Below are 16721 nucleotides of genomic sequence, written 5' to 3'. Positions count from 1 at the left end.
CCATCATTACTTGGAACAGTCGCTAAACAAATGGTTTAAGTCAAGAACTACCTGTATTCCATGCAGGGAGCACCAGAGCAATTGCTCCATTATCCTCCAAGGTATGCCCAAAGCACAGCGGGCAAAGACGTACCTGCAGCCCAGGAGAAAATCAGTCCTGCCAAGTTTGCCCCTGGTGAAAGATCAAACAATGCAAGCCTAGCAGATGGCCATGGGGTGGGATGGGGCAACGCTAACAGGAGTTCCTGGCGCTACTCCGGTCCTTGGCGTAGGGGGCATAGGCACGGCGTCGACTGTAGGCACGCTGAGGGAGCTCTGTGCCCATCTTACGGGACCTAACCCAGGTTCCCTGGGGTAATCTGCACGGAAGCCTGGAAGTAGCCCAGCCCTCCTCACGAGTAAGGGATTCCGGCACAGAGGGACCGTTGTGATGAATTTCTGTAGGAAAGCAAGAGAGAGACGTTAGGGAGGAGGTCAGAGCAGAAGGCATCAAAGCTGAGAAACTGTGATGGCACATTGGAGCTGAGATGGGAGTTTGTGGGTGTGTCGGTCTGACCCACTGGCTGGCTTGAAGGCTTTTGGCGTGCGGTTTTCCACCCAAGCGTGCCCAGCCTCCCTGCCTGCAAGTGCTCACTCAAGAAGGAAAGCAGCCAACCATGGCCAACCCGGAGGCCACTGCCCGCCCTGGCACACCTTCCCAGAAGTCGGCTGGGCATGGCTGAGGCAAGGAGCAGGCCAACACCGCCACCTCAACATCAAGGACCAGCCCTTTTGCTTCACTCCCACCTGCACACCACACGGCGTTTCTATTCAAGGTTCTTCTCTCTTCCCTCCCAGCCAGTCACATGGCTCCTGCTTCCTGTGTCCAATTCACACTTCTCCGGAGCTTTCCTCCTGGCCCACTTCTACCCAAGAACATGGGTCCAGCCTCTTCCCTCCCTGGAAGAACCCAACGTTTGGCAGGAAAGCCAGAACATACCTTCCATGTGCAGTGGAAAGCCAGGATTGTCTTCATCTGCATCTGAGGGCCATGGGCCATTCCTAGCACTGAGGTGGACAAGAAAGTCAGTCCAAGGATTAAGTGGGGGGCACAAAGCCTGCTCAGGCACACCTATGATCCTACTGTCATAACCAGCACCACGTGGGGCATGAAAATAATTGCGGTGATAGGAGTGGCGACATTGCTCCTGTTCAGTAGAACTCATGGGCCTGCTGGCATGGCCAGCACCTTTTGGGGCATGAGAGGAACTGTTGGGAGGGGACTGGAGTCTTGCTTCCTGTTCAGCAGAACATGTGGGCCTGCCATCTTGGAGGGCGTGAGAATAATTACTGGGATAGGATTGGACACATTGCTCTCGTTCCAAAGAACGGATGGGTCTGCCATCATAGCCAATACTATTTGGGGCACAAGAATAACATGGACTGGGTTGAGGGCGATGATCCTGTTCAGTCATACTTATGGGCCTGCTGTCATAGCCCACGTGATCTGGGCCACGAGAATAATAACTTGGATTGGGATGGGGGTAGTGCTCCTGTTCATCAGAAGAACATGTGGGCCTGCTGTCATAGCCCACATGATCTGGGCCACGAGAAAAATAACTTGGATTGGGATGGGGGTAGTGCTCCTGTTCATCAGAAGAACATGTGGGCCTGCTGTCATAGCCCACGTGATCTGGGCCACGAGAATAATAACTTGGATTGGGATGGGGGTAGTGCTCCTGTTCATCAGAAGAACATGTGGGCCTGCTGTCATAGCCCACGTGATCTGGGCCACGAGAATAATAACTTGGATTGGGATGGGGGTAGTGCTCCTGTTCATCAGAAGAACATGTGGGCCTGCTGTCATAGCCCACGTGATCTGGGCCACGAGAATAATAACTTGGATTGGGATGGGGATAGTGCTCCTGTTCATCAGAAGAACATGTGGGCCTGCTGTCATAGCCCACGTGATCTGGGCCACGAGAATAACAACTTGGATTGGGATGAGGGTAGTGCTGTTCAGAAGAACATATGGGCCAACTGTCATGAGGCTGGGTGTGAAAATAATTCCTGGGATTGGATGGATCAGCATAGGGCAAGGGGACCTGCTCATACTGAACTCCACCATTAGGGCCACTGATGTGGCTTCCGTTGTGCTGGATGGAACCACTGAGCTGGGCAGACTGGTAACCTTGACCCAACCTTCCTCTGGGTCTGTTTTTGTACTCGGCATTACAACGGGTGTAAAGACAAGTCCTACTGGAGTTGAATAGCTTCTGGGCTGGGCTGCTGCTCCACAGGCAAGGCCGATGGGTTGGCAGCACGGTCCTCCAGGGAGAAGGCTGTTGATCCTCTGCCTTTTTATCCCTCGGAATTCCTGTGGAGATGGAACGAGACAGGGCGGTTGCTGTTCCAGCAGAAGAGTGGGCTGGTTTCAAACTCCTGCGGTCAACTTGTGGGGAAAAAAATCACAGTGCTGGAGTCCCACGGTCTGCCAGTCCGGGCTACATGCAGAAAGCGCACAACTGCTCGCTCAGCATCACTGAGGGATCAAGGGACAACCAGGGCGTGTTGGGCAGAGGCCATGGGAAATGCAGACCCTCACCATTTCAACTGCTTCAAGCAACTCATCCGCAGCCGATGCCAAAGTGAATCAGGCAGGATTTGGAGACAAGCTGGCAATGGGGCCTTTGCATCTGTTTACTTCCAAAAGTATGCTTTGGGCGGTCACCTACCCTAATTATTGGGTGAGGAACCCCAAAGATTCACACCTAAAACTCTACATGAACTCCATGTAAATGCAGGAGAGCAGAATCAGGACCTGGGTTTCTCAAGGGGGAAATGGTCAAGTTTGTCCCAAAATGCAGGCCTGGCTTTGACCACAATCCACATCTCTTCTTCCCCTTCGCTCCATAAAACCCATTCAAGGCTTTGCAAGTGTTTAGGGTTCCCCTGAAACCGAGTTGAGAAAAACCCACTGTTCAACCCTTCCCCATGATTCTTTTTCTATCTTGCTCGCTCACTGATGTTTATTAAAGAAATTTTAAGGGAATAAAAACAGTACACTTTTTAAAAGAAAAAAGTAAAGAAAGTAAGGTAAAGGTAAAGGTTTCCCTTGACATGAAGTCCAGTCATGTCCGACTCTAGGGGGCGGTGCTTATCTCTGTCTCAAAGCCGAAGAGCCGGCGTTTGTCCGTAGACACTTCCGTGGTCATGTGGCCGGCATGACTGAACGGAACGCCGTTACCTTCCCGCCGAAGCGGTACCTATTAATCTACTCACATTTGCATGTTTTCGAACTGCTAGGTTGGCAGGAGCTGGGACCAGCGACGGGAGCTCACCCCGCCACGCGGATTCGAACCGCCGACCTTCCGATCGGCAAGCTCAGCAGCTCAGCGGTTTAACCCGCAGCGCCACCGCGTCCCTAAGAAAGTAAAGCAGGTGGGGAAAAAGGTGCAATGAAAGAAAAAGAAAAAAGTTATAAAGCAGCAGCTTCCCATCTTTTTAACAGCATACAAGCACATTTGTATTTTACCCTCTAAGTTTACTACAGAATTTTCTTCTTTCCATAGTCTACCCTTTCCGATCATCAAACCCATAAATCACAAGCCCGCTTTTTTCTTTTTTTCAGCAATCCTCCCCCATGATTCTCAACAGCCTCCCTTTGGATCTTCTGGCAGAAGCCGGACTCAACGCTTCCCCCCACCAACCCCCCGCCCTGCAGCAACGGCTTGCAAAGCCACCCAAAAGATTTCTCACTCACCAATCTGAAGCCTCCTTTTCTTAACCTCCACTTGCCAGGCCTCTGCAATGTGGGTGAGCAAGAGATTGGTAATATACCGGTGTGCCCGGGAGTCCCAGTGAACGCCATCGGTGGCATGCAGGTTTTCCAAAAAGCGGAAGCGATGGTGCAGGTCCAGGACGTCAAACCAGTATTGCTCGGCGAGGTTGCTGACATAGAAGTTAGCCTCTATCATATCCTTGGCTGAAGGTTTGTGTGGATGCTGCCAGAAAACCCAAAACAGATGCATTCCTCATGTCAAGAAGGGGTACGTTACTTTCAAAGGGGCAGCGGACTTCTGTTTTAGCCCTGCCTTCTCCTGTCCGGGCGTTTCTATCACCATCTGAATCAGGGAAGCATCTGGGATTAGAACTTGGAACTACATCCAGGATCTGGGCTAGTGGCCGCTGCAACAACAAGAAGTTCCACGCATGGAATCATTAGGAAGGGAACTGATAAGAGCTCGGCCAAGATAGTCATGCACCAAAATAAATCCATGGCAAGGCCATCCTTGGAGCCCCATGTGCTGTTCCTGTCCCTCCACCTGAAAAAGGACGTGGCAATTGAAGTCGAGGGCAACTGAAGAGGTTAGGGGGCAAAAGCAGTTTCTCTGGAGCAGTGCTTCTCAAATGTGGCAACTTGAAGATGTGTGGCCTTCAACTCCCAGAATTCCCCAGCCAGCACAGCTGGCTGGGGAATTCTGGGAGTTGAAGGCCACACATCTTCAAGTTGCCACATTTGAGAAGCACTGCTCTAGACTAAACTGTCTGCAGTGTCAGGCGGTGTAACGCCAAGTCAGGGGAGATGTGACACAGTAGGTAGAACTGTTGATGCTGCACAACGTGTGGAAAGAGGGGAGAGTTCCCTCCCCCTGCCCAGCCTTTCATCCTCTGGAACAAAATGTGGGCAGATTCAGGTTTGGGAAAAAGGCGCATTTCATGACATAGCACGTTGCATATTACCACCACCTGAGAGGCCTGCACCCGAACACGTCCAATTTGCTGTGTCCTCCCCAAGATGGGTCCTTGGGCGATCTAGCCTCAGAGCTCGGCTTAGGTGCTGACAAGGCCCCATCCCAGTGAACTCACTGACAGCCAGCATCTCTTCGGACAGCAGGAGAGAGGCAGGGTGCAGGATTCGATCAAGCTGTAGACACACCCGCGGCGAAGTGCATGAAAATGCAGGAGAGCAGAATTGGGACTGGGGTTTCTCAAGGGGGAAATGGTCACGCGTGTCCCAAAATGCAGGTCTGTCATTCATGGTTACGCCTGTAAGGATAAGGTGAGACCCAGAAGTTCTCAAACCAGGCGGAACTGTTTTGGAAATGTTCCTCCCAATCTTTGGACCAGGAGAAGATGGGCTGAGAGTCTATCGACTTCAGAGGGCAGAAGGAAAAAGCTTAGGATTTAAACCCTGAGTCTGATATATAGTGATAGATAGATAGATTGATAGATAGGTAGATATTCATTAAGTATTTAAGTAAGAAAGATAAAAATAACAGAAACTAATATTTAAGATGAGAGAAATAGAGGGAGGGAGGGAGGGAGGGAGGGAGGGAGAAAAAAAGAAAGAAAGAAGAAATATAAGGAAATGACTTCTGATTTTCTTTTATAGCAGTTATAAGTATACATTTAAACTGAACTCTTACTCTGTGGTTACAACATAACTTTCATTTTTTCTATCATCTACTATTTTTTTCTAATCATCAAACCCATAGATCGCAATTTCACTTCTTTCTGTTTCACGCAAAAAGGCCAGAAGAGGTTTCCAATTGGCATTAAACTTAATCAGTGTCATGTCTCTCATCAAGGCTGTCAATTTAGCCATCTCGACAAGCTCCACCATCTTCACCATCCACTCTTCCGTTGTGGGTAATGTCAAAGGGCCTGACATAAAGTCTTTATGTTCTTACAGAGTTGCATAGAAATGACCTTGGAGAAAAGATGTGGTGACTGTTAGTTCTGTTATTAGAGCCTACGTCAATAAAACAGAGTTCTATTGCTTGTGTCTGTTTCTGGTCTACCGTGAATTCTACAGCAGGCAGATCTTCTGCAGGTGAGTGAGTGAGTGTGTGTGTGTGTGTGTGTGTATCTTCTTGTCTGGAACAATGCAACTTTTTAAATACTCTTGTCTCTCTTGGGAGGGGGGAAACAGAGAGACATTTCCTCCCCTCTCAAGATCTTTATACAGCACCATCTTTGCATAGCTTGATTGAATCAAAACTCAACTGCACTTGTCTCTTGGATACATTCCCCAGTTCCAGCACAACTAAATAGGGCTACACATCGCTGATCAAGATGATTTTCCCAAGGAAAGTAGACAGAGCAGTTATCTAAACTAGTAATCAGAATTACCAAAAACTGCTTTGTAGTTCCTTGATTCCAGGACATTTCCCCAGTGTGGAAAAGAGAGAGAGAAGTAGCAGGTGAAAAGCAGCAAATAAAAGAGGAAGTTAAGGAACAGAGAAGTTCTGCACACACAGTCCTTACACACTCCACACACTCCTCCCAGCTTACACACAAAGGTCCTCTTGGTCTCCTACTTTATAGCCTAAAAGTGTTGGCCTCTGACTAGCTGGTGTTCATCTACCTCGTCATGGAATATTGTTACCATTTTAGGAGACAATTTGGAGAGAGGTCTAGTTGTTCTTGGGCAGTTCTTGATCACAGAAGATCATCTCCTGACTCTTGGTCCTTTTATCCAACAGTGATCTTCTCTTGGTCTTTGGGGCATCACTGTGTTGGTTCACCCTAGGACACTGCTGTATTTCCCTGCAGCTGGGCATTCAGATGGAGCACATACTTCATCAGACTGAGTATTCATCAAGCAGTTCGTTAAACTTAAGGTCCATTCTGATCCCTAAAAAAGGACATTTGCTGGGAGGTTCAAAGGAGATTCCATTCAGTTCAGACATGGATTCTCTCTGGTTCAGCTAACCCTGGGTTCTTGTATGCCAAAGCACATTTCCAACTGTGTTGGTGAAGGTGAATTCAGCAAGTGAATTAAGCAAGGCCCCAAATATGTGACCAAGTGTCAGAGAGCTGAGTTTTATTGCTGGGTTTGAAGCCAGACCATAAAGTTGGTTATACAGAGCAGCAGCCCCATGATGTCACACACACACACACAAAAAGGGGTATTGAACAAGGAGGAAAAGAAAGAAACGGGTAACATCATGTCCCTTCAGTTGCTGGGAATCCTGGGCAGATGGTCCCCAGTCAGCCTTTTTCTGTGCTGTGCATCTGCAAAATTCAGCCCGCAGCAGAGTTCAAAGATAATTCAAGGTTCCTCCCTTTTTGATAAACCAACTTTCCCAGGGGCTAAAGATTCAGCCCACAGGTTGCCATGGCACCCTTATCTGTGGGAGACAATCACCACCAGCTTGCATCAGAGGCTTAGGCATGTGTTTGTACCAGGTGCAAGGAAGAACAGAGATCGGCTGCACTTCTTGTGGCAACATTAGGTTTCTTCCCAATATACTTACCAAGCAAGCAAACACTCTGAATTCACAAAAGCAGTACAGTGCTTCTGTATGAGGGCACCCTCCTGTTAGCTGACAAAGGCATGGGTAGGTTAAGGCCCAGAGGCATTTCTCTGGAGGGAGGGGGCCTGTCACAATAATGCTGGAGAAAGCACTGGCCAAGCTCCATCAGGCAACAAAGCCTGATCAGGAAGTTGGCTTCCTCCTTTTTGTTACCTGCACTGGGACCGTGAATGGGGAGGGGAGAGGAGGATTCGGAGGACCGGCCTGCCTTGTTTTGCCACCAACTCTCTTACAGGGGGGTTGGGGTCTTCAAACAAGCCACAGTAGAACCACACAGCTGTGATGAGACCAAGAAGGACAGTCCACGTTCAAAGCTTTGACTCACTGGCAGGAGAAAAGATGGGGCGGTCTTGTTCTTCTCCCCAAATATGCATGGAAAGGTAACATGTCAAAAGAAGAGGGAAGACTGCTATTTATTAAAATGTATTTAATTCATGTGTTTGTGAGAATTATCTATCTATCTATCTATCTATCTATCTATCTATCTAATTTATCCCCGCCCATCTCCTCCCGTCGGAGGCCTCTGGGCGGTTTACAGCAAGTGATTAAAACCTGGCTGGCTGGGGTATTCTGGGAGTTGAAGTCCACACCTCTTAAAATGGCTACGGTTGAGAAACACTGTGCCAAGGGTTCAAGGCTATGCAACGTAGCAACCCCTCACCTCATTTGCCCCACAACAACTCTGTGAGCTTGGATGGACAGAGAGAGAGAGAGAGAAAGAGAAACGACTAAGATCATCTAGGGAGCTTCTGTGACTGAGGATGGACTTCTAGCTTGGCTTCTCTGGTTTTAATCCAACCACCCACCTGGCCCAGCACAGGGCCACTCCCAATCTCCCTGACATGCTTGTTTTCCATGTTTGAGGAAACATTATGCGTGGAGCACCGTGTCATTGTAGAAGATGCCACTTGGATTCTGAAGAGGGGCAGGTGGCCCTCAGTGTGATCTAACTGGTCAGCCCAAGGAAGCAACAGCCCAAGATCCTCCTACCTCAACGACGTATCCACGGGCATCTTCCGTTATGGGCAAGGCCGTACTCCAAATCACGAGAGAGCTTGGAGGAAGAATATTGTGCAATGCTTGAAAGAGTTTCTCTGCATTCTGGCGGTATTCTCTGATAGCTTTCGGGACCGGGGGCTCCGTGGGAAAGTCATCGTGATATCTGTGCAGAAGGGAGAATCAAGAAATCAAGATGAATAAATGCCTGGAGAGGACCATTCCAGAAAGGGCACCACATGGACCATGGAAAACTTTTGCATCTTAGACTAGGTTACAGGTAGTCCTCGACTTACGACCATGAGTTCAATTACGGTCCGAAGTTACGACAGCCTCAGAATGGGCACTTTATGGCCTGTAAAGTACTTCCGAGTGTCACAAAATATTGCACCACCACCTGCTGCGGTCACATGATCGCATTACAGGCACTTGGCAACCGGCTCACATTTACGACCAGTTGCAGCGTCCCACAGTCACATGATCACATTTTGTGACTTTTTTGCCATTTTCCAGCAAAAAATGCCTATTGGGGAAGCTGGATTTGCTTAACAACCATGGTGATTCACTTAACGACCTGTAATTCGCTTAACAACTGCTGTAAACATGGTCATAAAATCAGGTCTGACCACATGGTGATTCAACTTACAACCAGACCAACTTACAATGGAAATTCCAGTCCCAATTGTGGTAGAAAGTCAAGGGCTACCTGCATACTGCAAAATAGCCCTCTTAGCAGCAACTGTAAGGAACAACATTCAATGGGAGGGAATAGCATTTATCTTTTCTTTAAAAAAAAAAGTTGAATTAACAATGGTGTTGGTTTCCTGTCTGAATTGCTCACTATTCCATTCGATGGTGCAAACATGATCCTCCTGTCCTGTTCAGGAGTAAAACAGAGCAAGGGACAATTGCCAATGATGCTTCTTATTTTCTAATGAGTCCTTGCTCTTAAGTGGGGGGTGGGGGGGAGAGGATAGATTTCATAGTCTCTGCATTGCATCCAAGAATGAAAGAAGCATCCACAGTTACATCTCAGCGAACCACACTGACCCGGGTTTTCACCTGTGGTTGGGCCAAACTGGCAGGCACCATTACCTATTGAGATCCCAGATGCAAGAATTCAGGATGACAACATCTGGGGCCAGACCAGCCTCCTGACCAGCTCTGAAGTCATTCAAGATGCTTTCCACGTAGGGCGAATAAACGCGGGTGATGAAGTAGAAACGCACAAGGTGATGACAGGTGCGGTACTGACGTACCAGGCGATAATCATTTCTGGAATGTGGCCCATTAAATTCTACTCGGCAATCGTTCGCAAAAGATTCCTCGTCCTGCAGGGGAAGATCAGCACGTTCAAAAGGCCTGATATTCATAGAAAGTCTTGGTAAGTACAGATAACCGCCCAGGGTCCCCCGTATGAGGGAGATGGGCGGTGGTAAAAATATGATAAATAAATGAATAAAATGCAGAACCATGAAGTCAGAAGGGCCAGAAGACCTTCCCCGTGCCATCTTACTGGGAAACAGGACCCTCAAGGCCAACTTTCAGGGCATGACTAAAGCAACATTCAGTGTTCAATTTCCAAGTGCTGACAACCTGATTTGGGGGAGAATCTCACAAGGAAGGTGTCATGTTCACTGTTCCAATGTGCACTGTACATTGTAACGTTTCACATGCCATGTTGCTGACCTTGTGCCAAGCTCTGTATCTAGGTTCGTTTCAATGGAATGTGTTTGGGGTATGTGCTCAGCTCAAGGACTTTTCCACCGCACCGTTGGGAGCACCTGGGATTGTGAGCCTGAGAAGAGTCCATGGGGGGAGGGATCTCGTTTGTACCGAGGGTTTTTTAGTTTGCATTTGGCGCGCTTTTCCCATTCTCAGCTTTCTTTGTACTTGCATACTATTCTTAAATAAACCAGATTTTATTCAGCTTTTGCTTGTGAGTCTGAGAGTATTTTAGGATAGGCAACCATTAGAGAAGGCATTCTTTGCCTATTTACATCCAACATCTCAATTTCTGAAAGCTCTAAGATTTTTGAAAAGATATGCAAGGTTGGCACAAATCATTTTGGGTCTGAGCCACTTTGAACTTGAAAAAGGGCACTTCGAATTCAAAGTAGTGAAACTCAGAATAATTTCCTGTTCTGGCTTTAAAATGTCCCATTTCAAGTAGGGATGAAATGTCCCTCCTTCATAGGGATGAAACTGGCTGTTTGAATCATTTCTGGAGGGGTGTCACAATCCAATCAGAGTTGTTTTGACCTCAAAATATTTCCAAAATGATTGTGGCAACCTGTTTCATACCTGAAATAGGGCCTTTGGGGCTCAAAACAGGGCATTTCAAATCTGACATGGTTCAAATTCAAAACGTTTTTTTCAACCCATAGCTGAAAACGAAGAATACAAATGAAAACAACTCTCAAGCACTGTTAGCAGGCCACACCTCGCTCTAGAATCACAGAATTGTAGAGTTGGAAGGAACCATCCAGCCCCTGTTTGAAGACCCAAACATGTGGCAGCCTGTCCCAAGGGCTCACAGCTTGTACACTGAACAAGTTTCTACTTTGTCTAACCTGAACCTCATTTCTTGTAGTTTTAACCTCTTGTTTCTACTCCTTGCCCTCTGGGACACTACAGAATAAGTCCACTGCCTCGTCAACGTGACAACCTTTCAGATATTTGAAGACCTCTATCAGATAAGGTTTGCTGAGATGTCACTGTGGATGCTTCTTTCACTCTAAAGCTAAACATACTCCTTCCTTACCATCTTGGAAGCCCTCCTCTGAACTTACTCCAGTTTGCCATGGTCAAACAACAGCTGTCAGGCAATAGTCTACCACAGCCATTTTCTGGACACAGAAGTTATACAACCAAGCCCATGAGATACCCTAGTTGGTGGTCTCAAAAGCTGCATAGTGGTTGGGACGAACTATCAAGATCATGGTCACCTCCTTCCAGCTTCCATTACCAGCCATGCACCATAAAAAGCACAACCAACATAGGGGCAGATAGCCTGTGTCCTCCAGGTGGGACACAGGTGGCCACCACCTTCTCCATCACTTCAGCCAGAATGATATTCCCAACCACAAAAGGACTGCAGAGTCCATTAGGCAGGACTGGACAGCACTGGGTGTGTAACAAAACTATACAAGATCAAGTTTTCCAAACTGGGACTGTGCTTGAGAGCCTCACAACGAAAGGCCATCGGTCATTCCTAGCACAAAAGACAGTACCTTTTGCTTCAGCTGAGAAAGGGTGAGCACCTTATCTGTCTGCAGAATATAGACCAGATCTTTATATATTGCTCGGTAATCTGCATGTGGGAAAAAAGCAAATGTAAACCAAGATGCAAGATTAGTAGAACTGGATATTCTTTAAGGCAGTGTTTTTCAAACGTGGCCACTTTAAGAGGTGTGGACTTCAACTCCCAGAATTCCCCAGCCAGCATGGCTGGCTGGGGAATTCTGGGAGTTGAAGTCCACACCTCTTAAAGTGGCCACGTTTGAAAAACACTGCTTTAAGGCAAGCTAGCCTATGCCCCCTCGCTACAGATCAAACCCCAATCAACTGAGTGGGACATGTGGGGATTCCCTTGGCTCAATGCCAGCTGTAGAAAACACTGTTCTTGCAACCTCCCACCTTTTTTCCCCTTCACTGATCATCTGGTGATCAGACAGAGGAAGTTCATCAATGGACCATTTCTCCCTTCTAAGGAAGCTGAGAAATTCCCTCCCCTCCTTCCCCCAATTGTTCTGCTTGAGGTGGTTGATTTTCCACAAAGGGAAACCAGCTGTTGTCTGCAGAGCTGTGTCAGGTAAGGCACTCTACACCTGTTCAAATTTCCTCATGAAAATTGCCTAATTAGATTGCTGCTGGATGCAACCTGGGCTCTGAACAAGCACCAGAACTTTAGAAGCCAAGATGAAATTCTTAAGCCTGGATTTGTTTGGGGTTTTTTTTTAAGGCTGCAGCCACATCCTGACCATTCCCACCTTCCAGCCTGTAATGTTTTTTTCATGACCATCTTCCCGGCAAAATGTGAAGGAAGTTACGCTGGCGAATGTAGCAAGGACACAGCTATTCTGCTTTGTTCCTCAGACATTCTTCGGAGCCTCAGGAGGCAAAATGGAATCATAGCCAGGTTAGCATGACCCATCGCTGTGCTTGGCCCTGTTTCAAGCACCTCAACACCAGCCATGGAACCGGGGAGAGTCCGCACCAAAAACCGTATCTCCAAAAAGTGGAGATTTTGGAGACTTACCAGCTCACTGGAGCAAAGGAGCATAAAAAGTGCTTTTCCATCCCAGACAATACCCTGATTTCCAAACAAAGTAACTGTTACATAACCTGCCAATCCCTTGCGTTAATTATCTACAAAGTAGGAGCAGATTTGCACTGTCTTTATTCAAAATGCATTAATGAGGTTGTTTCTAAAATTTCTCACAAAGCCCTCATTTGCCTACTTCACTTATATAGGTAAAGGTAAAGGTAAAGGTTTCCCTTGACGTTAAGTCCAGTCGTGTCCGACTCTAGGGGGCGGTGCTTATCTCTGTCTCAAAGCCAAAGAGTCGGCGTTTGTCCGTAGACACTTCCGTGGTCATGTGGCCGGCATGACTAACGGAACGCTGTTACCTTCCCGCCAAAGCGGTGCCTATTAATCTACTCACATTGGCATGTTTTCGAACTGCTAGGTTGGCAGGAGCTGGGACTAGCAACGGGAGCTCACCCCGCCACGCGGATTCGAACCGCCGACCTTCCAATCGGCAAGCTCAGCAGCTCAGCGGTTTAACCCACAGCGCCACTGCGTCCCAACTTATATAGATTTATACAAATGAATCTGGAAGAAATGCCAGACAATGAATGAATGAATGAATGAATGAATGAATGAATGAATGAATGAGCCCTCCTTTGCAGCTGAACTGCACAGCCAATGGATTCACCTGCCTGCGCACTGGAGCACAGAGACACCATGAGAGGTGAATTCCCTCCTTCTTTGGCATGACTAAACTCATCATGGGCTACCCCTGTCTGCTGTTCTGAAGAATTGTTTGTGTTTGTTTCACACACTACCAGAACACCAGTTGTTGTCTGCTGGTGCTCTTAACCCTGACTGAAGTTAGTCTGAAATCCAGGGGACCGACGTTTTATTTAGCAATTTCCTCCAGCCTTAGCAACGAAGGTCCTTTACAGGGAAGCAAGAGAAAGTCTTCATTCTGGAGAAGGTCTATCTATTTGGTGGCTAAGAGTCAACACCAGCTCAATGGCACCTAATCAGATCGAAGATGGTCTCCTTGAGCAACATTGGGCGCCGGGTGACTCTGCGCAGACACTCGTCCAGTTTTCTCGCCAACCATACCAAAGCGGTCTGCCATTCCCTTCTCTCACAAGCTTTGCTCAGCCCTCCAGAACTAGCTAAGATTTCCCAACAGTCTCCCATCCAAGAACCTACCAGGGGCAGCCCTACTTAGATTTTCAAAATCAGCCAAGGACTGACAGTCGTATGCTCTAAAGTCCTTTGGATTCTTGCAAAGAGTGAACGAAGGGATGAGTTACATCTGGGGCCCTCTTTCACAGTGGAGAAAACCCTTTGGAAGAAATTCAGAAGAGTGGGGTGAAAGAAGAGGTATAGGTTGTTGTCATTTAGTGACCACAATTGGGACCAGCAGCTTGGTCATTAAGCGAAGCAGTCACTAAGTGAAATCACAACTGTTCTTACGATCTGACTTCAGCTTTCCTTTGCTTTACAGATCTGCAAAAGTCATCAATGCGAGAATGGGTCGCAAAGTTACTTTTTCATCACCGGTGTAACTGTGATCAGTCACTCAACGAGGCAGTCATGAAGCGAGGACTACCTGTAAGTGCTAGTGCTTCCTGCTGTTGTTGGGCTATGAATAAATAAAAAACAAGGTGCCAAGATAAACTTGGCTCCAATGTTGGGAGAGCCCCAAAAACACTCTCCATCCGAAGGAAGGTGGGGCAAGCAATCAAGCATGACTGCATCCCCAGGAGCAGAAACTTTGACATTTCACAAGCGGATGGAAAAAGCATGGCAAGGGGATTACAAAGGAGGTAAATGTAAAAGTGGATGCAGAAGTTGGGGGAGATGGGCAGTGGCTAGATTTGAATAATAAATAAATAAATAAATAAAATGTTTTTGCTGACAGTCACTATTGTCTGTTTGGGCAGATCAAAGATTTTCCAGATTAAAACCTCCTGTAAAACCACTGGACCTTGAGAGAGAAGGAGGTCTCCTCTCAGCTGATCCGAAGGAAGGGAGAAAGGCCGGTGTGAGGTTGCTTCACTCCAAATATCGTTTCACTTGGATGTCCCCAGGAACTGCAGTAACAAACCCCTAGCGACAGCCCTTCATCGCCATACTCACTAGAGTCTCCTACGACCACCACAAATTTGTTGTGAAGCAGCTGCTGGGCCTCCTTTGAAGTGAAACAGTGTATGTCTGCCAGGAGGAATCTGAGATTTTTCATGGCGGAGCTGCTGTGGGGTTTTCTCCTGCTGGAAAAAACAGAAGATGGCCAAAACCGAGAGGTCTCAGTCATACGTAACACCAAGCCAGGATCCAAAGCTTTCTGGCTAATCATCCACAATGGGACTGTCTGCTCCATTGTTCCTGCCTGACCCACCTTGGTCCCCCCAGCAGCTGAACAAAGCAGGAACCCTCGACATTCTTTTCAATGTTTTTAAACGACTATAAAGTGGACATATAAGACAGCTGTATACAGACATCAAATTAAAATGGAAAACAAGCAAAAAAAGAACCCTAATGCATAAACTTCTTCAGCAAAGGATCGTTACCTAGTCGTGGTGCTGGAGCTTGAGCACCTCAATGATGCCATGAGCTAAACCGTGAAGGGCCACCCAAGACGGGAAGGTCATGACAGAGAGGTCAGACTAAATGCGATCCCTGGGGAAGGTAATGGCAACCCACCCCAGTATTCTTGCTGTGAAAACTAAACGGATCAGTACAACCAGAGATATGTCGGTATACCATCGGAAGGTGAGACCCCCAGGTCGGAAGATGGTCAAAATGCTACTGGGGAGCAACAGAGGATGAGCTCAACTAGCCCCAGACGTGATGACGCAGCTAGCTCAAAGCCGAAAGGACGGCTAGCAGCCGACGGTGCTGGTGGTGAATGGCGAATCCGATGTTCTAAGGATCAACACACCATCGGAACCTGGAATGTAAGATCTATGAGCCAGGGCAAATTGGATGTGGTTATTGGTGAGATGTCAAGATTACAGATAGACATTTTGGGGGTCAGTGAACTGAAATGGACTGGAATGGGCCACTTCATATCAAATGACCACCAGATCTACTACTGTGGACAAGAGGACCACAGAAGAAATGGAGTAGCCTTCATAATTAATAGCAAAGTGGCTAAAGCAGTGCTTGGATACAATCCAAAAAATGATAGAATGATCTCAATTCGAATTCAGGGCAAGCCATCTAACATCACAGTGATCCAAATATACACCCCAACCACAGATGCTGAAGAAGCTGAAGTAGAGCAGTTCTATGAGGATCTGCAGCACCTACTGGACAGCACGCCTAAAAGAGATGTTATTTTCATCACGGGAGACTGGAATGCTAAGGTGGGCAGTCAAATGACACCTCGAATTACAGGTAAGCCTGGGAGAACAAAACAAAGCAGGACATAGGCTGATAGAATTTTGCCAAGACAGCTCACTCTGCATAACAAACACTCTCTTCCAACAACCTAAGAGACGGCTTTATACGTGGACTTCACCAGATGGACAACACCGAAACCAGATTGACTACATCCTTTGCAGCCAAAGGTGGCGGACATCTGCACAGTCGGTAAAAACAAGACCTGGAGCTGACTGTAGTTGAGATCATGAACTTCTTATTGCACAATGTAGGATCAGACTAAACAGATTAGGGAAGACCCACAGATCAGCTAGATACGAGCTCACAAATATTCCTAAGGAATATGCAGTGGAGGTGAAGAATAGATTTAAGGGACTGGACTTAGTAGATAGGGTCCCGGAAGAACTATGGACAGAAGTTGGCAACATTGTTCAGGAGGCGGCAACAAAATACATCCCAAAGAAAGAGAAAACCAAGAAGGCAAAATGGCTGTCTGCTGAGACACTAGAAGTAGCCCAAGAAAGAAGGAAAGCAAAAGGCAACAGCGATAGGGGGAGATATGCCCAATTAAATGCAAAATTCCAGAGGTTAGCCAGAAGAGATAAGGAATTATTTTTAAACAAGCAATGCGTGGAAGTGGAGGAAGACAATAGAATAGGAAGGACAAGAGACCTCTTCCAGAAAATTAGGAACATTGGAGGTATATTCCAGGCAAAAGTGGGTATGATCAAAAACAAAGATGGCAAGGACCTAACAGAAGAAGAAGAGATCAAGAAAAGGTGGCAAGAATATACAGA

At 47.2% G+C, this 16721-nt stretch overlaps 2 protein-coding genes across 2 annotated transcripts in view; one reads left to right on the top strand and one right to left on the bottom strand.

The window, feature by feature from the left end:
- LOC134501946 (N-acetyltransferase family 8 member 3-like) overlaps positions 1-16721 on the top strand; it is a 104298-nt gene that overhangs the window by 50154 nt on the left and 37423 nt on the right. The window lies entirely within an intron of this gene.
- Positions 233-14786, bottom strand: LOC134502219 (uncharacterized). Its single transcript, XM_063310437.1, has 7 exons — positions 14680-14786; positions 11531-11610; positions 9393-9628; positions 8292-8463; positions 3743-3983; positions 950-2356; positions 233-438 (listed from the first exon to the last, which is right to left on the bottom strand). The coding sequence occupies exons 1-7, from the start codon at positions 14780-14782 to the stop codon at positions 233-235; spliced, it is 2445 nt and encodes an 814-aa protein (XP_063166507.1). The 5' UTR covers positions 14783-14786.

This window comes from Candoia aspera, chromosome 8 (assembly GCF_035149785.1).
Source record: "Candoia aspera isolate rCanAsp1 chromosome 8, rCanAsp1.hap2, whole genome shotgun sequence".
Lineage (NCBI taxonomy): Eukaryota > Metazoa > Chordata > Lepidosauria > Squamata > Boidae > Candoia > Candoia aspera.
Note: the sequence above shows the minus strand (reverse complement) of the source record. Positions and strands in the feature narration are given on the sequence as shown.

Coding starts and splice junctions, on each gene's coding strand:
- LOC134502219 (XM_063310437.1), bottom strand. CDS start 14,782: ATGAAAAATCTCAGATTCCTCCTGGCAGACATACACTGTTTCACTTCA. Junction 3,984..8,291: donor CCCGTGGATACGTCGTTGAG/GTAGGAGGATCT, acceptor GTTTTCTGGCAG/CATCCACACAAACCTTCAGC. Junction 439..949: donor GCTTTCCTGCCAAACGTTGG/GTTCTTCCAGGG, acceptor GCTTTCCTACAG/AAATTCATCACAACGGTCCC.